This window comes from Petromyzon marinus, chromosome 56 (genome assembly GCF_048934315.1).
Source record: "Petromyzon marinus isolate PM22_M1 ecotype Great Lakes invasive population chromosome 56, UKy_Petmar_22M1.pri1.0, whole genome shotgun sequence".
Classification (NCBI taxonomy): domain Eukaryota; kingdom Metazoa; phylum Chordata; class Hyperoartia; order Petromyzontiformes; family Petromyzontidae; genus Petromyzon; species Petromyzon marinus.
The window spans coordinates 9,359,342-9,383,855 of NC_133722.1; the positions used below are offsets into that span (position 1 = coordinate 9,359,342).

The window sequence follows — 24,514 nt, forward strand, 5'->3', positions numbered from 1 at the left end:
GCTCCTACCCCCGCCCGCAAGTCCACTCCGCCTCAAGTGAGTACACCCTGTGCGGTGTGTAGTAAACATCGCCGCTGGGGAGACAAAGGCGGCCGGGCGTGTTGCTGGCCACCCAACCCCCTCGTGTGCTGGTGCGGGCCTTCATAGGCGCTGCTCGCTAACAGCACTCGGCCCCCTTACAGCCTGTTTTGAGCCTTTTGCGGGAGATCTTTGTCCTTGGCGATGCACGCAGGCGGAGAGATCGCGACGTTGATCGTGCGTCTTCGACTCCTCCGCGCGACAAGCCTCACCCCGCCGTCTCGAGACTCGGAGTTTCGAGACGGAGGGGGGAGGTCGCGTGCCTCGCTCGTCTCCCCCTGTGCGGGTCCCCCCGATCGAGGCCGGTTTCTTTCGTCTTGTTTTTTTTACTCGTGCACTTCGGGGATCGTCTTGGGCCAACCTACCGGTTACACGCCGCCGAGACCCGCTACACTCTCCGCCACGTCTCGAGAAGTAAGAATGCGAGGCGTGTACGCGACGCTCTCTGGCACGTGGTCGTGATGGGGCTCAGTTGCACGATCCGACCGCGTTGCATTGGCTTCTGGTTGCCGAACGAACACATTTGTTGTAAGGGCGGCACTCATTACACCAAGGCCGTAATTATAATATATATTGGGGGGGGGGGGACACATCCCCCCCCCCCAATATTCAAATATGCTCAAAATCTACCCCCCCCCCCCATATATTGCTGTTTAAAAAAATTATTGCTATGCTATGTAAATAAAAACAACAATTTGCTAAACCTTGGCCACAATATCTGTACTTGTCTTCATATAAATCAATGCATAGATTTCTGTTTATATGATTGTGGTTATGGTTGATCGCTGCCATTACATACAATGAAACACGAAATGGTAAAAAAGTAAAAACAGAGCAATGTAATGCAATAGACTATTAGACATTATTGTAAAAAATACTGCTGCTGGCCATCGAGCGAAGGCTGCCCGGTAGTCACCGCATCGTTCGGCGCTTCCAGATCCGCTTCCGCGGCCGTCTGGAATGCTCTTCCCTTCCCGGCATGAGCAGTCAACTTTTCAAATGTAAATTGAAATCGTATTTCTCGAGAAGCGTTTTTTTTTTGTTTTGCGCGCGCTCCGCTTGATGTCCTTGTGCCGCGCCTCCGATTGACACGGTTGGCTACGTACGGTGCGAAAGAAGCTCAACACTGCGTTACGACCTCGCCTGTGTATAGCAGGCGAGGCAGTGAGCATCTCGCGCCTGCGGTTTCATCAGGCACCCAGTGTGTGAATATCACTCGCTCTATCCCACCCTGCCCCCCGCCGAGATAGGCATCAGACAAGCCGAGGGGAGCCGAGCGGTGTGTGAATGCTTGAACTATTTTTAAAACCACACACACACACGCGTGTGACGGCCAGGTTTATGGGCCAGAATGTGCCCAATCTCGTCCGAATCTCGGAAGCTAAGCAGAAGAAGCATCAGCAGCACCAGCAACATCAGCAGCATCAGCAACAGCAGCATCAGCAGCAAAACAGAAGTTTGGGTGCTTGGGTTGTGATGTTGGCAGGCTGAGAGATGGTAGACACAGCATTGGAATTATTGAATCCATCTGTGTGGAGCGTTAAGTGTGTCCCCCCATCCCACCCCACCAGAGTGTATATGCGTAGTGGATTTTCTCCCAGATAATATAAATGGTCACTGGGTGTAGGGGTGGATAATTGACCAGGGCGGATAAGTGATGATGATGACGATTGATTATCATATCGATGCTGATGATGAATACTAATTATTTGATTTAAGATAATTAATACTGTACTGTTGATGGTGTTACCGATGATGATGACGACACTACTGATGATGATTATGACAGGGCTGATATCAGAATCGGATGATTCATTTATACGGGAGGAATCCGATGACCTATACAGCTCTTTTTCATAGTAGTTTCACAGATGCCCAGTAGATAACGATAAGAAGGGACCGCCTTGCCACTTCTCAACCCGGATTCGGCACGCGATCACGTGCCCTCCTGATCTCACAGCCGGTGTCACACCACCACCGCTGCCACCCCCCTCTTCAACCCCATCGATCATCAGCACTCAACTCGAGTGGCCTCCAAACTACACGTGACATCACCATCGCCACCACCACACCGTCATCATCATCATCATCACCACCACGACTCGCACAACATACAACGACTATCACCAACCATCACCATCACTGCGATCATCAGCACTACCATCACCATTGCCACCATCGTCACTACTTGCACAACTATCGCCATCACCGAAAGACAAAGATCCCTCGTGTAGCCTTAACAGACTTTTGGGACACGTGCTGTTAAGCGAGCAGCGCCTATGAAGGCCAGAACGGTACGCATAGGAGTGGGTGGCCACAATCACACCAGACCGCCTTCGTCTCCCCAGAGGCCGACTCGACCGACGGGTCGCCAGGTTTGCAGTGCAGTGATCTAACCGCTACACTACCGCTCCCCACACACAACATACGACTATCAACAACATCACTATCATTACGATCCGAAGCACTACCATCATCACCATCACCACTACTAGCACAACCACATCTATCACCATCACCAAAATATAAAGATCTCCCGTATAGCCTTTAACAGACTGCTGGGGCAAGTGCGGTTAGCGAGCACCTATGAAGCCCGGCACGGCACACGAGGGGGTGGGTGTCCAACACCACGCCCGGCCGCCTTTGTCTCCCTAATGTCGATGTTTATTACACACCGCACCGGATACCCAATTAAGGCTGAGTCGACCTAGTTGGAGGCCCAGGACAAGTGCGAACACACCTGGCCACTGTTATTAGCCATGGCCGTGATTGTGGTGCGTTGTGCAAACAGCTGCACCACCACTCACGCCTCGCCCCCTCCCCCCCTCCGCCTCTCCAAAATCCCAGCCCCAGAGCTTGAACCCAGGGTGGTCTTGAAAGTGCTGGCTCAGACGCCACCACCACACTTCATGTTTCTGAGATATACCTGCCCACAGGGCTCGAACCCAGCATCGCAGGCGTGCTGGCTGAGAGACACCAAACACTCGTCATGCTCCTGAGATGCAGCCAGCATCAGGGATCGAACCCAGGTTCCCATTAGGTGCTGACTCATTTACCCCCATAGCACCCATAATCCCCGTGAGAGTCAACCAGGACCAGGAATTGAACCTAGGTTTCTCATTTGTGCATGTTCTGTAACAACTCGCATGCATCATCATCATCATCATCGGCCTCTTCTTTCTTCTGAACGACTCCTTCGAGACTCCTCGCGACAGCGGTTGAACTCAGGTCCTTGAAGGCGCAGGCTCAGTCTCCCAAAACACACACGCGCACGCCTAGAGTAGTACAGCAGTAGTAGGGGGCAATGATGTAGTTACACCGGTGCAACAGTCACCGTATAATCCGCGTATTGTTTCCCTAACTCGCTCTGTAATCGTGATCAGGTCGATGTAAACACACAGTCTGCCCGAGCCAACTTTCGCCGCAGGGGAGTTACAATTTAGGGGCCGGCCATAAGTGACGTCACAAAGCTCTGCCCCACCCCCCCCCAAAAAACACATGCTTCAAATCGCTTTAAACGATTGTCATTGTAGTGCGTATTTAATGTGGAGCTGCACTCTGATGTTGTAGGAGAAAACATTTATTAACAAAGTCTATTTAATTAAGTAGAACGTATTCTTAGCTCTTTCGGTAAAGTCACGTTGAAGGGAAACAATAAAAGAATAAAATATATATTGTTTATATATTTAATTATTTTATTGTTTCCCTTCAACGTGACTTCACCGAAAGAGCCAAGAATATGAATTACTGCAGTCACGAAAGTTTTAAATCAAAATTTAAGTAGAACGTGTTGTCTATATTTATTTAAAGTCGCGCATTTTGATGTGACGTCACATTTCTCAAACCCCCCCTCCCCCTCGTCACACATCGTCACAAATGTCTGACCCCCACCCCCGCCTCCCCCTAGGTGCGTGACGTCATTTATGGACGGCCCCTTACCACCACGCGTGCGGTATTGCTGACGCAATATCATCGTATGACGCGGTTGCTTTTTGCACAGATTCACAATGATCATCATCGTGATTATTAATGGTGTACATGTATTTGCAAGGAGCCCTTGTAAGAATGAGGACCAGGAAAGGCCCAGGGATAACGGAGCAGCTGAATCGGACCAAGGCGACTTCAAGGAGATGCGGGTTTCAAGTCGAGACTTAAAAACACCCGTGTCATCGTCGGGACGCACGTGGTACTCAAGCGGCAGGGCACTGCGCAAAACCGTGACACACGGACACCGGCAAGTCACCGCTCAGCACCCCCCGCTCAGCCCCCCGGGATCGAAGTTACGCACACAAAGGGGGGGGGGGAGGTGGGCAGAGTCTTGCAGATCTTAGCTAACATTGAGAAGGGGGTTATTATAGTCGCTTCATTTGCTGTACTCTGTTGTTGCTGACATTTTTGGTTGATGACCGCCCCCTGCCACCACCACCACCCACCCCCCCCACCCCCACCAAAGTCTGTCTGGAGTTTACACCCAGCACGGTTAAAATAAATAAATTGAGGTTTTTTTTATATGTGGGGGGGGGGGGTGGAGGTTAGAGCGCGTAGGATTTACGGATGATATTGGTCGCAAAAGCGGACGTGTTCAACCAAAATAAACATACTTGAAAAAGTTGAATCGCTTCAACCTCTCTTAGAGAGAGACGCACACCCACAGCCCCAGGGGTTGAACCCAGGCAGCTCAGGTGTGCTGGCTCAGTTACCGCACACATTCAAAACACGTCTGCGTTCATCATCCCTTTCTAAAGACTCCGAACTCGGAGAATCGAACCGCTCACCGCCGGCTCACCACAGCAAGGGCCACGCTGTTTCTCCTGTGCGAGGTTTCCGACTGGATTCACCGTATCGTGGCAACGACGTCCACGCCGTGCCACGGGTTGCTGAATCACAGCTGTGTCGGCTGCGGTGTTCCCGACACGGACATTATGATCCGACACACACCAACCCCGCACCCACCCACACACACCCAGACACCAACCCGGCACCCACCCACACACACCCACCCACACACCCACCCACACCCTTCCCCCGCAGCTCCGATTAGCACGGTTGGCTCCGTACAGTGCATATTCTTTGGTTCTTTCGGTAAAGGCACGTAGATAAAAAAAATAAAGTGAATAGATTATGACGACCGCTTGTGTTGCGATCGAAACGTCGTGCTATTTTTAGTACACTTTTCTATTTATTTTTCTATCGACGTGACTTTACCGAAAGAATCAAACAACATGCATACATACCCATCCACCAACCCAACCCCATACCCACCCACCAACCCTCTGTTAAAAATAGATCCCCTATACCCACCCTCCCGCCTACCCACCCACCGACCCCTACCCACCCTGCCGCCTACCCCCTACCCAACTACCCACCTATCCACCCACCCCTCCCCACAAACCCCCTCCCCACCCACCCACTAACTTCTACCCACCCACTAACTTCTACCCACCCACTAACTTCTACCCACCCACCCACTAACTTCTACCCACCCACCCACTAACTTCTACCCACCCACTAACTTCTACCCACCCACCCACTAACTTCTACCCACCCACTAACTTCTACCCACCCACTAACTTCTACCCACCTACCCACTAACTTCTACCCACCCACCCACTAACTTCTACCCACCCACTAACTTCTACCCACCTACCCACTAACTTCTACCCACCCACCCACTAACTTCTACCCACCCACTAACTTCTACCCACCTACCCATCCCTACCCACCCACCCCGTGTGCCGGCAGCGCAAGTGCGTGCCAGGGCGAACTTCCCCGAACTTTGCCGAACTTCCCCGAACTTTACCGAGCAACCCCCCCGCCCCCCTCCCCCCACGACGACGACGCCGAGCGCCGTCGCTGCAGCCCTCGCGGGAGCCTCCCACGAGCACGTGACGTGACGTGACGCGGCGCGAACATCGCCGCCCGCTCGGGAAGAGACGAAGGCCACGTGATGAGAAGCCCCACGCGAGGTGGCGGCTCGCTCATCATCATCATCGTCGTCGTCGTCGTCATAATCGTCGTCATCGTTGTCATCATCATCATCGTCGTCGTCGTCATCATCATCATCGTCATCATCATCGTCGTCGTCGTCGTCATCGTCGTCGTCATTATCATCATCATCGTCGTCGTCATTATCGTCGTCATCGTCGTCGTCATTATCATCATCATCGTCATCATCGTCGTCGTCATTATCGTCATCGTCGTCGTCATTATCGTCATCGTCGTCGTCATTATCGTCATCGTCGTCGTCATCATCGTCGTCGTCATTATCGTCGTCGTCATTATCGTCATCGTCGTCGTCATTATCGTCGTCGTCATCGTCGTCATTATCGTCGTCGTCATCGTCGTCGTCATCGTCATCATCGTCGTCGTCGTCGTCATCATCGTCATCGTCATCATCATCGTCGTCGTCGTCATTATCGTCATCATCGTCGTCGTCATCATCGTCGTCATCATCATCATCATCATCGTCGTGTGGAAATGTACAGCGGCAGACGGAGACTCTAAAACCGCGTGATGTTGTTTCTAAATGTGCGGGGGGAACAACAACGCGACCACGGGGAGAGAGACACCGCAAACTCCACATTTACGGGCGTCGTGAGGGTCGCATTGGAACCCACGACCTCCCGTAGACCAGGCGAGGTAGTTAACATCTCCTAGCCACAGTGGCGCCCCTTTAACTTCCTGCGCGTAGGAAATATACACACAGACACAGCTACACACACAGAGACACAGCTACACACACAGAGACACAGCTACACACACACACAGACACTCACACAGACACAGCTACACACACAGAGACACAGCTACACACACAGAGACACAGCTACACACACAGAGACACAGCTACACACACAGACACAGCTACACACACACACAGACACTCACACAGACACAGCTACACACACACACAGACACTCACACAGACACAGCTACACACACAGAGACACTCGCACAGACACAGCTACACACACACAGACACACAGACACAGCTACACACACACAGACACACAGACACACACTTCATAGACACTCACACAGACACAGCTACACACACTTCATAGACACACAGACACACAGACACAGCTACACACACACAGACACAGCTACTCACACTTCATAGACACTCACACAGACAAACTCACGCAGACACAGCTACACACACACAGACACACAGACACAGCTACACACACTTCATAGACACTCACACAGACACAGCTACACACACTTCATAGACACTCACACAGACACAGCTACACACACTTCATAGACACTCACACAGACACAGCTACACACACTTCATAGACACTCACACAGACACAGCTACACACACACAGACACACAGAGACAGCTACACACACTTCATAGACACTCACACAGACACAGCTACACACAGACACAGCTACACACACTTCATAGACACTCACACAGACACAGCTACACACACTTCATAGACACTCACACAGAGACACAGCTACACACACAGAGACACAGCTACACACACACACAGACACTCACACAGACACAGCTACACACACACACAGACACTCACACAGACACAGCTACACACACAGAGACACTCGCTTAGACACAGCTACACACACACAGACACACAGACACAGCTACACACACACAGACACACAGACACAGCTACACACACACAGACACACAGACACACACTTCATAGACACTCACACAGACACAGCTACACACACTTCATAGACACACAGACACACAGACACAGCTACACACACACAGACACAGCTACTCACACTTCATAGACACTCACACAGACAAACTCATGCAGACACAGCTACACACACACAGACACACAGACACAGCTACACACACTTCATAGACACTCACACAGACACAGCTACACACACTTCATAGACACTCACACAGACACAGCTACACACACTTCATAGACACTCACAAAGACACAGCTACACACACACAGACACAGCTACACACACACAGACACACAGACACAGCTACACACACTTCATAGACACTCACACAGACACAGCTACACACAGACACTCACACAGACACAGCTACACACAGACACTCACACAGACACAGCTACACACACTTCATAGACACTCACACAGACACAGCTACACACAGACACACAGACACAGTTACACACACTTCATAGACACAGCTACACACAGACACAGCTACACACACTTCATAGACACTCACACAGACACAGCTACACACACACTTCATAGACACAGCTACACACAGACACAGCTACACACACAGAGACACAGACACAGCTACACACACTTCATAGACACTCACACAGACACAGCTACACACACAGACACTCACACAGACACAGCTACACACACTTCATAGACACTCACACAGGCACAGCTACACACACACAGACCCTCACACAGATACAGCTACAACACGCTCACACAGACGCTCACATAGATAGCACCACGCAGTTGTAACCAGGGCGGCCGCCAGCTCCGAACCGCGAACCTCTTCAACGAGAGTGCTAGCTCATCATTTAACCCTTGAACATCCGCGGGGAAAAAGTTCGTCCGCATTCTTCCCGGACAAACAAATGAAGATGCTTGTGTGTGTAGGGGGGGGGGGGCGGTGGCGAGAACCCAGAGGGAGCCTCAAACGCCAAATAAATAAATGAGCCGCACGGGAACTCCGAGAGAAACACCGCAGCGCTGTTTTGACATTGGAGAAGAAGGAACGGCGATCTGGCGGAGACGGGGATGACACAAACGCTCGCTTGCTCGCTCGCTCACTTACTCAAGCTGATCATGATCATCATGTACATACATGCACAAAGGCAAAGCCCCCCCCCCCCTCCCCCGTATAGCCTTTAACAGAGTGTTGAGGGCAAGTGCTGTTCGCGAGCACCTATTAAAAAAAGGGGTCGGAACGGCACGCGAAGGTTGATGGAGTTTTCCAGCACCGCGCCCGGCCGGCCTTTGCATCCCCAGTGCCGATGTTTGCCCAGCGCGCCTACTGTTCTCGTCTTTGAGGGCAGAGTCGACCTAGGCGAGGTCCGAGCAACGGTTCAAGATGTTCGTCACTGGTCCCGGTGGTGGCCGCGAGCGGCCGGGTTCGTGGGGCAGCGCGCTAACCGCTGCGCCACCGCTCCCCCGCTCGCTCACTCAGTGGTGGCGCTGGACAAAAGTAAACCGAGGCGTAAAAGGGGTTTATGGGCCCCAAGTAGCTCACGTACTATAGGGGGGGTTACACAGATTATAATCAAACTCGAACGTTGATCCTCAGAACAATTAATACATTCGAGGTTATCATTGTTCGGTACGTATGTAAGAACTTTTTTCGCACCGTACGTAGCCAGCCGTGCTCATCGGGAGGTGCGAAACCTTATCGACCGCACAGCTACGAAGGATCATGGCCCGAAACGTCGCGTGCGTCGGCACCGCACGGACGCAGCACGGCACACACGGGGGCATTCCCTCCCTCCGTGATGTTGGCACCCAAAAAAAAATAATCCCTGCCCCCCCCCCCGTCTCTACTCACCCGACAGCAGGACTGCTGTCAACCACGTCACAACAAGAACACCACGTCACAACAGGAACACCACGTCACAACAACAGCAGCACGTGGCAACAGCAGCACGTGGCAACAGCAGCACGTGGCAACAACAGCACCACGTGACCTGTCAGACTGGTGGAGGTGAAAACCATAACCGATGACACGACCCCAACACAACCACGCTACGTTCTGGTGGAACGAGCGGACTGCTCCACTCAGCTACCCCAACACAACCCCGCTACGTTCTGGTGGAACAAGCGGACGACTCCACTCAGCTACCCCAACACAACCACGCTACGTTCTGGTGGAACGAGCGGACTTGCTCCACTCAGCTACCCCAACACAACCACGCTACGTTCTGGTGGAACAAGCGGACGACTCCACTCAGCTACCCCAACACAACCACGCTACGTTCTGGTGGAACAAGCGGACGACTCCACTCAGCTACCGTGTGCGAATGGCTCACGACATGAAAAAAAGCCGCGACAATCGATAACTTTTTTTTCCAACCTCTTAACTTTTCTTTTTCAAAACTGCACGCGCAAGACACCAAAAAAAAAAGAACCCGACAGAGATTTTCATCGCTCGAGGAGAGAGGGGGGGGGGGGGGGGTGGACGCTCACCGTGGGCTGGAGAGGCGACCTCCGTCTCGCCGACACCACCTCGGTCATCTTCGTGCACCACGATGATGGGCCTCGGGTCGGCGTGACCTCGCGGGGTCACGCCGACCCCGACCTCTCCAGCCGGGCCACCCGTCCGCGATCCGGGTGACGATGACGCAGCAGCGGCTAAAGCTGCCGACGGCGATGCAGTGCGCTGCTCTGCCCCCGGCGACGAGGAGGAGGAGGAGGTTTCCACCGCACAAGTCGTCGTCGTCGTAGGAGGAGGAGGAGGAGGAGGAGTTCCATCTCCGTCTTTACGCACGAAGATTCTGCTGAGCAGCCTCCTGATCCTCCCGTCGTGCTGCGTCGCGGCGAGTGACCCGGGGCTCCTCAAGGCCGCGTCCATCTCGTGGCCGTCCCAGGTCCTGTTCCTACCCTGGCGGTCCCTGGAACGCCGCGAGAAACGTCGTTGAAGAAACGAGGACGATGCCGACGACGGCGGCGGTGGTGCTGGTGATGATGATGATGATGACGACGACGGGGAGGAGGTGGTCGCCGCCGTCGTCGTCGTCATCATCATCATCATCGTGCCGTGCTCGCTCCCGCAGCCCGTCTGGCGAGGGCCCAGTCCGTTGTGCGAGGCGCTCCCGTTGGCCGCCCTCGGCTCCGTCGTTGTCCACATTCGCCTGCCGAGGACAGGAGACCCGCACGGGCTGCCTGCGCCTTGTGGCCTGGGCCGGCCGCTACCACCACCGCTGCCCTTTACTCGGAAGCTGAAACTCTTCCTGATGAGTCCCACGAACTTCCACTCTCCGGCCTGCTGTTGCTGCTGATGATTGCTACGATTCTGATGCTGCTCTCCGTTGTTGAGGGTTCCATTACTGCCATGGTGGTGGGAGTGATTGTGATGATGATGGTGGTGGTGGTGACATCCATCATCACGATGATCACGAAGAGGCGTCGAGTGCGCGTTCGGACGTTGCTCCTCAACACGACCTGGGGATCTGCAGGAGGCGACTTCTTCACAACAGCCACCACCACCACCACCACGTCCTCTCGCCGAGGTTCCGCGCGCCTTCTTGAAGCTGGCGCTCAGAGCCACGAGACGTCGTGCAAACCTCCACGGGTCTGCACCCTCTGTCCTCGTGTCGACGGGAGGCTTTTCGGGCCTGGTGGTGGGCTCCACCATCAGGCTCATGGGCCGGGTCCTCCTCCTCTGCCCTGCGCCTGCACCAGCGCCATCGTCCGCACCAGCGCTGCCACGACGCAGGATCTCTGCGTCGATTTGACCGGTGAAGGACGAAGCTCTGTGACGGCGAATTGGCGCTCCGCCATCATCGCCGCCACCACCACCAGCAGCAGAAGCAGCACCAACAGCCGCATCAGTGGCGGGTGTCCCACAGGTGCCGTGCCTCGCGAGGTCTCCCTCTGCCCGGCTGCTTGCTCCCGAGAGGCAAATGCTCCGAGGGCGTCGAGGCGCGGGGCTCTTCGCCGGAGGTTCGGGGATGCTGCGGAGTCCGGAGAGGCCCGGAGCGCCGCTCGCTAGCTCCGGGTGGCTGTACAAACTCGCAGGACGCGGCCGAGATGCGGTCTGCTGATGCTGCTGACGCAGGCCATCACGTTGCTGCCGGTCGAAGCTACTTCTCCTCAATCTCACGTCCTGCTGCTGCTGCTGCTTGAGACCTCCTCCCATGATGGTGGTGGTGGTCTCGCCCCGCGTGGCGTCTTCATGGCCGAGGCATCTCGCGGCCACGCTGCCAGTCGATGACTCTGCCGACGAGTCCGCCTCAGACTCACCCTTGTTCAAGAGCTCTGCTCTCATTCCCACTCCCGTTCGGATCTCCTCCTCCTCCTCCTGCTGCTGCTCCTGCTGCTGCTCCACGTCTCTCTCCTGCTCCTCTTCAACCTCCTCCCAGCCCTGCTTCTCAACCTCCCCCTCCACTTCTCCTTCCTCCACCTCCTCCTCCTTAACCACCTCGTCCTCCGCCTCGCCACCCCCTGGGGTGCCGAAATCCTCTCTCCAAGACGGACACTCCAGGTCTGTGCAAAACTGCCCGATCACTTCCGTCCACGCATTGCGGCTGTTCTGCAGAATCTCGAGCGCGAAGCCAGACTCGCGCAGTGGACCTCCGAGCTGGTAGCGGCCGAGTTCGATTCCCCGCAGCGCGACCTCCTCGTTCTGCTCCACCTCCTCGCCGTTCTCCCCCTCCTCTTCCTCCTCCTCCTCCTCCCACCCGACCACGACGGTATTCGCCGTTTCGCTACGACGTTGCGCCTCCAGGTCTCGAGATGTTTCCACTCTCATCGATGTTGCGACAGCATCCGCATGGCCATCATCGACGCAAAAGCCGCGTGCATCTCACTCTCTCACGACGTCCACAAACTCAAGAGTTTGCTCCACAGAACACGTTCGCACGCCGTGATGTTTGACTCTGCCGGGTTAACAATTTGTTTCGGATCTAGACCCGAATTGCTGCTGCGGCTGCTGCTGACGGCCGCAAAGTTTCTCTCTCCGTTTTTAAAACAAAAAAAAGAAGAGTCGACCCCTTCCCTCTGATTCACACGGCTCTCTACCGGGACGAACAACACGGAACTTTCGTGGCATCACGGGCGCACGTGGGCGACTCGAGGAAGCGTGGTGCCATCTCGCTGCGCAGAGGACGAGGAGGAGTTGCACTTCAAGGTGGAGCACTTCAAGGTGGAGCACTACAGGGTGGAGCACTACAGGGTGGAGCACTTCAGAGTGGAGCACGTACCCAACTTAATGGAGAGACAAAACGCGATCTTCGTTCGAGAACCCCTCTGCGCCCTCTTAAGCCGTGTCAGACCTATACTCGCACACGGACACATGCACCCACCTGGGTCTCGGAGCTCGTGTTCACGCAGAGGGAAGTGGATTCATCTTCGACGCACGACACATTCTCACCGACAAACCCGCATTTGTGTCCAGCTTGGTGAAGGCGCCCATCCATTAAAAACCACAAAGGCGGAGTGCCGGACCGGTTCGAGCGAGCTCCAGAACTGGGATCGTAGCCTCTGCCTTCCTTATGGGGGGGGGGGGGGGCTCTCTCCACCACCGACAACACCAGCCTCTCAAACTAAAATTAACTAACACAAACCATTCGTGAAATATATATTTAAAAAAACATATATAGAAGTCTTCGTGAGCAGTAGACAACTCCGTCGGTCTTGTGTCTTCACGCGACGTTCAAACGAAGAGGAGGAGGAGGAAGCCGCGTGCGTCACGAGCGGCTCGGCACTTACTGCGCTTGCAGAGTCATCGCCGTCAACATCACCGCCGCCATCGCCTTCAGAGAGACGCAGTAACTCATTTCATATTTCCTCGTCTGAATCATCATCATCATCAGCAGCAGCAGCGTCGTCGTCGTCATCATCATCAGCAACACTCTCTGGTTGTCACTGGAACATCGCCATCACTGCCCCAGTCACCCCTCGTACCATCCGCGCCTGCGTCACCAGCAGCCGACGACGGAAGAGTCACTGATGAAGGGAGGACTTCTTCGACGATGACGACGACGATGATGAGGACGATGATGAGGACGATGTTGTGACTTCACCGTTACGGTCAAGGTGGCTACGTCCCTTGACGATGTCGTAGCGGTGGTACCGGACACGCGTGAAGAGAGATCCCAGCTGTAACGTGTTTGAACGTGTGTGTGTGTGAACGTGTGTGTGTGTGAACGTGTGTGTGTGTGAACGTGCGTGTGTGTGAACGTGTGTGTGTGTGTGAACGTGCGTGTGTGTGAACGTGTGTGTGTGAACGTGCGCGTGTGTGAACGTGTGTGTGTGTGTGAACGTGTGTGTGTGTGTGTGTGAACGCGCGTGTGTGTGTGAACGTGTGTGTGTGTGAACGCGTGTGTGTGTGAACGCGTGTGTACGTGTGAACGTGCGTGTGTGTGTGTGAACGTGCGTGTGTGTGTGAACGTGCGTGTGTGTGTGTGTGTGTTAACGTGCGTGTGTGTGTGTGAACGTGCGTGTGAACGTGTGCGTGTGTGTACGTGTGTGTGTGTGCAGGCGCTCGCCAACAACAGCACTTGCTCCAACAGCCTGTGAAGGCTATATATAATGGAGAAACATTTGTGTACTACATCTGTAGCTATGTGTGTGTGTCGAAGTGCGGATTAACACAGCACTTGCCCCAACAGTCTGCTAAGGCTATACGGGGGGTGGGGAAGGGTGGAGAGGAGGTGGGGAGGGACCGAGGCTCTTTGTCTTTGTTAACGCTCCAGCCAGGCTGCGCAGATTTCTTTCGCCAGATATGATGATGATGATGAAGATGACGACGCCGTTGTGAGTGTGGTGCCGCTGTTCCTCCTCGATTGTGGCGACTACGATCCGGGCGGGGTCGAGTCTCTGGCTAGGGGCGGGGCTGTGGGCGAGGGGCGGGGCTGTGGGCTGTGGAGGGGTGGAGTTTGGGAGTTTGTGTGGGGGAGCGGTGGTGTAGTGGTTAGCGCGACGTTGCGCTACGAACCCGGCGGCCCGGGTTCGATTCCCGCTCACGGCCAACACCGGTGACGATTATCTCGAACGGGTCCTGGGGCCTCGCCTAGGTCAACTCAGCTTCAAATGAGTACCGATGTGTAAACATCGCCATTGGGGAGACAAAGGCGGCCGGGGCGTGGTGCTGACCACCCACCCCTTCGTGTGCCGTTCCGGCCTTCATAGGTGCTACTCGCCAACAGCACTTGCCCCAACAGTCTGTTACAGGCTACACGGGGGATCTTTGTCTTTGTGGAGGGAGGGGGTGGAGCAGAGTTGGTGAGTGGGGGCTTCATAATGATTCACCCCTCCCCCCCACACACCAAAGACATAGATTCCCCCCACCCCGTATAGCCTCTCCGGTTTAACACTGTTGGGGGCAAGTGCTGTGAGCGAGTAGCGGCGCCACCTATGAAGGTGGGCACACCCCGTGCACGAGGAGGAACGCCGCGCCCGGCCGCCTTTGTCTCCCAAGTACTGAACTCTGCCCGCGAGGTTCGTAAGGCAGTGGGTGCGCTAACCGCTGCGCCACCGCTCTCCCATTCCACCCCTCTCTCACTCACCCACCCCTCTCACCCAACCCCCTTGCCACCTTCTCATCTCGCCAGCCAATTCGATTAATGATGCACACAAACAGAAAACACATCCCGTGAAGGTTTCGGCCACGCCGTGTCCGTCATGGAGTTGTTATTGTCGTGTTATTTTTGTTGGACCATACTTCACCACGCCGGTCATTGCGTGTCGGTGAAGGGCAGTGGAGGGTTAGGAAGGGAGAGAGAGAGAGCGAGAGCAGGATTTGGTTCTGCCATCACCTGCCACTGATGGTAGCCGTGAGTCGGGAATCCAACTCGGGTTCCTAGAGTTGCTCATAGCATGTGCCGCGCCGCCCTCGCTTAGCCTGACCACTTACATCAACCACTTAACCCAACCACTAAACCCAACCACTAAACCCAACCACTTAACCCAACCACTTAACCCAACCACTTATCCCAACCACTAAACCCAACCACTTAACCAACCACTAAACCAACCACTAACTCAACCACTTAACCCAACCACTTAACTCAACCACTTAACCCAACCACTAACCCAACCACTAAACCCAACAACTTAACTCAACCACTTAACCCAACCACTAACCCAACCACTTAACCAACCACTAAACCAACCACTAAACCAACCACTAACTCAACCACTTAACCCAACCACTTAACTCAACCACTAACCCAACCACTAAACCCAACAACTTAACTCAACAACTTAACTCAACCACTAACCCAACCACTAACCCAACCACTAACCCAACCACTTAACCAACCACTAACTCAACCACTTAACCCAACCACTAACCCAACCACTAAACCCAACAACTTAACTCAACCACTTAACCCAACCACTAACCCAACCACTAATTCAACCACTTAACCCAACCACTTAACCCAACCACTAACCCAACCACTAAACCAACCACTAACCCAACCACTTAACTCAACCACTTAACCCAACCACTTAACTCAACCACTTAACCCAACCACTTAACCCAACCACTTAACCCAACCACTAACCCAACCACTAACCCAACCACTTAACCCAACCACTTAACCCAACCACTTAACCCAACCACTTAATCCTACCACTAACCCAACCACTAAACCAACCACTAACCCAACCACTTAACCCAACCATTTAACCCAACCACTTAACCCAACCACTTAATCCAACCACTAACCCAACCACTAAACCAACCACTAACCCAACCACTTAACCCAACCACTTAACTCAACCACTTAACCCAACCACTTAACCCAACCACTAACCCAACCACTTAACCCAACCACTAAACCCAACCACTTAACCCAACCACTTAATCCAACCACTTAACCCAACTACTAATCCAACCACTTAACCCAACCACTTAACCCAACCACTTAACTCAACCACTTAACCCAACCACGAACCCAACCACTGCACCACCGCCGATTAACGATAACGACTACGCACTTCCGATGAGCACGGTTGGCTACGTAGGGGGCAAAAGAAGTTCAACATGCACACATGCGGCGGCTGGCCTTGGCTCACCTCGAGGTGTCATCTCGTGTGGTGCGTTTGCATCGTCTGTGCACAGATTCGTTGTTCCATTGGACCGAGTCAAATGTGGCCCGCTGGCTGTTTGTTACTGTCCGTTTGGTGTCTGTGGAGGGTGGGGGCGGGAGTCTCTGGCTGTCGCGCAGCAACTGCACGAACAGCCACGCGTGAACACGGGGCGATTAATCGATTCCTGTCCGGCAAGTGGCCGGGTAAGTGGTGGGGTGAGTGGTGGGATGAGTGGTTGGGTGAGTGGCATGTGTACTTGGTATAAGTGTTGGGTCAAAGTTTGGGTGAGTGGTGGGGTGAGTGGCGGGGTGAGTGGTGGGGTGAGTGGTGGGATGAGTGGTATGGTGATGGGTGGGGTAAGTGGTGGGGTGATGGGTGAGGTAAGTGGTGGGGTGAGTTTTTAAGCGAGTGCGACATGCTGGGGTGAGTTTGGCGCGTGTGTGTGTGAGGTGAGTGATCGTCGGGGTGAGTGTTGGGGTGAGTGCTGTCTACTGGCTGAGTGAGGTGAGTGTTTGGGGTGAGGTGAGTGTTGGGGTGCGTGCTATGTGCTGTGTGAATGTTGGGGTGAGTGTTGGGGTGAGTGCTATGTGCTGTGTGAGTGTTGGGTGAGTGTTGGGGTGAGTGCTATGTGCTGTGTGAGTGTTGGGTGAGTGTTGGGTGAGTGTTGGGGTGAGTGTTGGGGTGAGTGCTATGTGCTGTGTGAGTGTTGGGTGAGTGTTGGGGTGAGTGCTATGTGCTGTGTGAGTGTTGGGTGAGTGTTGGGGTGAGTGTTGGGGTGAGTGCTATGCGCTGTGTGAGTGTTGGGTGAGTGTTGGGATGTGTGCTATGTGCTGTGTGAGTGTTGGGTGAGTGTTGGGGTGAGTGTTGGGGTGAGTGTTGGGGTGAGTGTTGGGTGTGTTGGGGTACGTGCTATGTGCTGTGTGAGTGTTAGGGTGAGGTGAGTGTTTGAGGTGTTTGGGGTGAGGTGTTTGGGGTGAGTGTTAGGGTGAGGTGAGTGTTTGGGGTGAGTGTTTGGGTGAGTGTTTGGGTGAGTGTTTGGGTGAGTGTTTGGGTGAGTGTTTGGGTGAGTGTTTGGGTGAGTGTTGGGGTGAGGTGTTTGGGGTGAGGTGTTGGGGTGAGCGAGGTGAGGGTGTGGTTTTGAAAGTGCCCCTGCGACTCCACGTTCTTGGAATTACAGAGAACCCCAAGGTAAGTGATGTGGGTGGGGGTAGAGGGTGGGGGGGTAGAGGGTGGGGGGTAGAGGGTGGGGGGTAGAGGGTGGGGGGTAGAGGGTGGGGGGTAGAGGGTGGGGGGTAGAGGGGAGGGGCTGGGGGGTGCTGGGTGGGGGCAGGGAGACAAGGATGAGCGGTTCACGACCAGTGCAGACATTCAGCATCAGAATCTTTATTCATCCCGGAGAAATGCGCACGGGGTGAGGTAAGAGAGGTTCTCATCCAGCAGTCTATGGCACACGTGCACTACGGCAGCTACAACTACACACACGCGCGCGTGCACGTACTACATAGATGGCACAGCCTCAGCAGACTGTTGGGGCAAGTGCTGTTAACGCGTAGCTACCTACGAAGGCCGGCACGGACACAACGGGGGAGTGGGGGTTGACCATCACCACGCCCGGCCGCCTCTGTCTTCCCAGTGCACACACACACACACACAAAGACAAAGATTCTCCGTGTAGCCTTAAAAGACTGTTGGGGCAAGTGCTGTCAGCGAGCAGCTATTAAGGTCGACACAGCGCACGTGGCCAGGGTCACGAAACGCCCCTCCCTCCCCCACATCTCACCCCCCGTCCCCTCCCACGCACCCCCCCCTCCCCCCACAGCTTAAGATGTTCACCTGAAAACAGCTCCCCGAAGACGCTAAAGCGCATTCCACATCTCGGAAAGGTGAAAGGTCACCTGGGAAGTAATTTCTCAACTCACCCCGCACCCTCCCATCCCCCTACTCACCCCCCACGCACCCCCCACTCGCACCCCCCCCCCCACCTCATCATAACTCAACCCACCCCCTCCCAAGCGGCTACATGGAGTCACAACCGCAACATGGTGGGCCATGATCAATCTACTGCTGAATGAAGGCCATCCTCGTGCAACGCTCACCACCCAGCTCATTCCTTCGCTCGCCACCAGCTCATTCCTTCGCTCGCCACCAGCTCATTCCTTCGCTCGCCACCAGCTCATTCCTTCGCTCGCCACCAGCTCATTCCTTCGCTCGCCACCAGCTCATTCCTTCGCTCGCCACCAGCTCATTCCTTCGCTCGCCACCAGCTCATTCCTTCGCTCGCCACCAGCTCATTCCTTCGCTCGCCACCAGCTCATTCCTTCGCTCGCCACCAGCTCATTCCTTCGCTCGCCACCAGCTCATTCCTTCGCTCGCCACCAGCTCATTCCTTCGCTCGCCACCAGCTCATTCCTTCGCTCGCCACCAGCTCATTCCTTCGCTCGCCACCAGCTCATTCCTTCGCTCGCCACCAGCTCATTCCTTCGCTCGCCACCAGCTCATTCCTTCGCTCGCCACCAGCTCATTCCTTCGCTCGCCACCAGCTCATTCCTTCGCTCGCCACCAGCTCATTCCTTCGCTCGCCACCAGCTCATTCCTTCGCTCGCCACCAGCTCATTCCTTCGCTCGCCACCAGCTCATTCCTTCGCTCGCCACCAGCTCATTCCTTCGCTCGCCACCAGCTCATTCCTTCGCTCGCCAGCCCCAACACAACAAAGATCCCCCGTATAGCCTTAACAGACTGTTGGGGCAAGTGCTGTTAGCGAGGAGCAGCACCTTTTGAAGATCAAGAGGAGGTGGGGGTGGCCAGCACCACGCCCGGCCGCCTTTGTCTCCCCAGTGTCGATGTTTACACACCGCACCGGGTACTCATTTGAGGCCGAGTCGACCTAGGCGAGGCCCCTGGACCAGTTCGGAGAATCGCCACCAGGGGCTGGTCGTGGTGAGCGGGAATCGAACTCGGGTCGCCGGGGTTCGTAGCGCAGCGTGCTAACCACTGCGCCACCGCTCCCCACGATCCTACAAAATGCACGCACGTGCACCACTCCAACGTTTTAAAGGAACTGACCTCAATATCTCAAACGGGACCCGGCGGAGGCTTTTTCCGAGGCAAGTCAATAAATAAACCTCCGTCATGCACTTTGGTTCTTTCGCTAAAGCCACGTAGTAGGTATAAAATAAAAGAAATCACGACGTTTCGGGCGCAACACCAGCGTCCGAAACGTCGTGATTTATTGTATTTTTTACCTACGTGGCTTTACCGAAAGAACCAAAGAGCATGGATTCCTGCAGTCACGAAAGCTTCAAATCAAGATTGAACCTCCGTCATCATCATCATCACTCGATTATTACCCTCTCACCATGCATCATTAATATCCGAGCGCAATACAGGCGACTCATCATGACCACCCATCGTCAACCCTCGCGCTATCGAGGGAACGGGCAATCAGGTTCAGAGGTCACTTCACCGGGCTGAACAACGATCTAACTCCCTCGGCTTGTGTTAACGATTAGACAATTATCAGCCGTGTGACATCTCTCACACCCCTACCACAACCCCAACCCACCACAGCCCCCACTGGAACAAGAGCAGCAGCAGCAGCCACCATTCGCCACCAGTAAACACGGTTATTTCCCCCACTGGCACATCCGTACCGAGCCAGCTCGATACGGGTGGTGTTTTGTTCCACTGCAGACGTTAGCCGAGCAGAGGCACAAACATGCGGGAAAGACAGGCTGCGCCCGTCCGGCCTCACAAGAAGCCGTCTGAATCCGACTCCGGGCGGCAAAGCAGGGCCAGGAGCGTGGGCTATGATGCGTTCATTATGATTGACCTCAGACAGTAAACCGTGACAAAACAAGGACAAAGATCCCCCGTGTAGCCTGTAACAGACTGTAGGGGCAAGTGCTGTTAGCGAGTAGCACCAATGAAGGCCGGCACGGCGCACGAGAGGGTGGGTGGCCAGCACCACGCCCGGCCGTCTTTGTCTCCCCAGTGGCGATATTTACGCACCGCACCGGGTACTCATTTGATGCCGAGTCGACCTAGGATAGGCCCAGGACCGGTTCAGATAATTTGGCCACTAGTTCTTGGCCCCGAGCGAGAATCGAACCTCGGGGTGCCGGGTTCGTAGCGCAGCGCCTAACCGCTACACCACCGGCTCCCAAACTCACACAGCGCGTTCCCCGCACACGCACGCACGAGAAGCGAGAGACGAGTGAAGGTGACGAGGGAGGGAGGTGTGTGTGGGGTGGGGGGGAAGGAGCGAGTTAGAAGGAGTGCGAGTGAGCTCGCGTTGAGAGTGAAGAGCAACGCTCCCGTTACATCGCGGGGCTCCCGTCAGAGGTGATGACCGCCGTGGCAGGGGGCGGTGGAGTAAGTAGCATCCATCCAGCAGCGGAGTGACTACGGGCTATATTTTGCACGCACTCGGGAACCGATCAGCTGTGGAGGAGGATGAGGAGAGTTCCCCCGTGTGTGTGGGTGTCTGGGTTAGAGTCGCCAATGCCCCGAGACGCGGGGTATGCGGGCAGCACTGTACGAAGGGGAGGGTGAATACCTCGCTGGCAAATCTCGCCAAACTCGCTCGGAGGAGGTCTCACAGAGAGAGAGAGAGGGAACAACGTAATTACTAATCCCACAAACACCGCCACCACCTATCACCCCCTTCTCCACTGCTACAATGCGGGAGCCCACTCTGGGCTGCTTAGCGTCCACCCTGGGCTACTTAGCGTCCACCCTGGCTGCTTAGCGTCCACCCTGGGCCGCTTAGCGTCCACCCTGGGCTACTTAGCGTCCACCCTGGGCTACTTAGCGTCCACCCTGGGCTGCTTAGCGTCCACCCTGGGCTACTTAGCGTCCACCCTGGCTGCTTAGCGTCCACCCTGGGCTGCTAAGCATCCACCCTGGGCTGCTAAGCATCCACCCTGGGCTGCTTAGCGTCCGCCCTGGGCCGCTTAGCGTCCGCCCTGGGCCGCTTAGCGTCCACCCTGGGCCGCTTAGCGTCCACCCTGGGCCGCTTAGCGTCCACCCTGGACCGCTTAGCGTCCACCCTGGGCTGCTTAGCGTCCACCAGTGAAGCTGTGTCCGCCTCGAACGGTATTCGCAATGAGTGGTGTCCACCACGGGAATTGTCCACCACGGCCAGTGTCCACCAAATGTTTCCCGGACATCTGTGAAAGAGCGATGTACATCTCATCGGATTCCTGCAGTCCGAACAAAGATTCCGATTCTGTTTAGCTGTCGCCACGAGAGAGACACCCATGAACAACGTTTAGGGGCAAAAAAATTGGCGATGTTCGTCTGCATGGGTTCCTCCCCCTCTCTCTCTCTCTCGTCAGCGAGGGAGGTTACGTGAGCGCCAACTGGGCTGACCATGGGGACAACACGGTGGCTAGGAGATGTTAACTACCTCGCCAGGTATGCGGGAGGTCGTGGGTTCGATCCCGACCCTGACGCCTGCTGCGGTATATTTGGAGCGTGTCTGTGTGTGTGTCTCTCTCTCTCTCTTCCCGCGGGCGCGTGGATTTTTCCCTGGGTCGTCCGGTTTTCCCCCCTCCACATTTGGAACCAACGTCACGCGTTTAGGAGTTGTTTGGCTGCTGCTGTGGATTCCCACGTGATAATGATAAGCCACTGAGATCAGCCATATTTTGCCATAGCCAGGTCGCTTCGGAAAAAGGGCTACGTGGCAGCTCAGCGGGCCTTAAACTGGTCAACATAATAACACAGTAGTAATAGGTTTTTACTCCTTTTATCTGGCACAAAACTGACACCTTTATACAAGGGATCACAATGTAAGTGCTTACCCCGAGCTCTCAATACTCTGATGGTGCGCTATTTTTGAGTTCTACGCCTTTTGACGTCTTCTGGTCTAACGCCAGTGGAGACTAGGCTCTAAGAAAAGCCGTCTCGGGTGTGGACCAATCAAATTCAAGGACAGTGCATATTATTATCAGAGTTGTCTCTTTTGTTTGCATTTTGACTACTTGTGCTGTGGTTTTTTTGCAAACATGATCCCTTGTATAAAGGTGTCAGTTTTTTTGTGAAAGATAAAAGGGTAAAAACCTATTACTATATCTTGTTACTGGCAAAGGAGGTCTCATAAAAATAATAACACAGTTTGCTTGAGTTCAATTGGCAACTCGATTTTAAGTTTTCAACAGCGCGATGAACACAGTTTACCGATGTGAAAAATCAACACGTGACTGGCACGGCGTGGCTCATCAGCATCATCACGTGGGAATTTACAGCAGCAGACAAATAACTCTAAACGCGTGGTGATGTTGATTCTAAATATGGAGAGGGGGGAAAAAACCGGAGTACCCGGAAAAAAATCCACGCGACCACGGGGAGAAAGAGAGAGAGAGAGACACGCAAACTGCAAATATACAGCAGCAGGCGTCAGAGCTTGGACCGAACCCACGGACTCCTGCATACCAGGCGAGGTAGTTAACATCTCCTAGCCACCGTGATGATGATGATGAGAGAGAGAGACACGCAAACTCCAAATATACAGCAGCAGGCGTCAGAGCTTGGACCGAACCCACGGACTCCTGCATACCAGGCGAGGTAGTTAACATCTCCTAGCCACCGTGATGATGATGAGAGAGAGAGACACGCAAACTCCAAATATACAGCAGCAGGCGTCAGAGCTTGGACCGAACCCACGGACTCCTGCATACCAGGCGAGGTAGTTAACATCTCCTAGCCACCGTGATGATGATGATGAGAGAGAGAGAGACACGCAAACTCCAAATATACAGCAGCAGGCGTCAGAGTTTGGACCGAACCCACGGACTCCTGCATACCAGGCGAGGTAGTTAACATCTCCTAGCCACCGTGATGATGATGAGAGAGAGAGAGAGACACGCAAACTCCAAATATACAGCAGCAGGCGTCAGAGTCTGGACCGAACGCACGACCTCCTGTGTACCCGGCGAGGTAGTTAACATCTCCTCCTTGGTGGGGGGCAAGGGAGGGAGTCCGAGTGGCGGTGTGGGGAGGGAATCTTGGTGGGGGGTTGAGTGTGATGGGGCCTTTAAATCCCACGGTGGCTGCCGGCCGCGTGGCGTCAGCCTCATCGCTACAGTTCAGCAGCAAGCTCCTCGCGTCCGCGACAGGCGCGGGGAGGCGAAGTTCATGAATCCCGCCCGTAAATAATCCACTCCGTAACCACAGACAACCGTTCCCTTTCTAAGTATGTGTGTTGGTGTGTACGTTGAACGTCTTTCGCACCGTACGTAGCCAACCTGCACTAATCAGTTCTAAAGAAATTCGTTTTTCGATGTAGATGATTTAAAAGCGCGCAGCTTCCAATGGCTTCCTGACATCGGAAGGGAAGAGCGTTCCAGACGGCCGCAGAAGCAGCGCGTCTGAAAGCGCCGCGCGATGATGATGCGGTGACTACCGCCTTTGTCTATAGACAAGCAGGGTGGTGGGGGGAGCAGGGTGGTGGGGGGAGCAAGGTGGTGGGGGAGCAGGGTGGTGGGGGAGCAGGGTGGTGGGGGAGCAGGGTGGTGGGGGGAGCAGGGTGGTGGGGGGAGAAGGGTGGGGGGGAGTAGGGTGGGGGGGGAGCAGGGTGGTGGGGGGAGCAGGGTGGTGGGGGGATCAGGGTGGTGGGGGGAGCAGGGTGGTGGGGGGAGCAGGGTGGTGGGGGGAGCAGGGTGGTGGGGGAGCAGGGTGGTGGGGGGAGCAGGGT

General features: G+C 54.8%; 1 protein-coding gene across 1 annotated transcript in view; it reads right to left on the bottom strand.

Annotated features, from left to right (window-relative positions):
• The window catches only part of LOC116954781 (uncharacterized), a 48,582-nt gene extending 33,576 nt beyond the window's left edge, over positions 1–15,006 (bottom strand). Inside the window, exon 1 of the mRNA XM_076052537.1 lies at positions 10,245–15,006. Coding sequence (XP_075908652.1) covers positions 10,245–12,528 — 2,284 coding nt within the window. The 5' untranslated portion in view covers positions 12,529–15,006. The remainder of the gene's footprint in view (positions 1–10,244) is intronic.
• Positions 15,007–24,514: the final 9,508 nt, after the last annotated feature.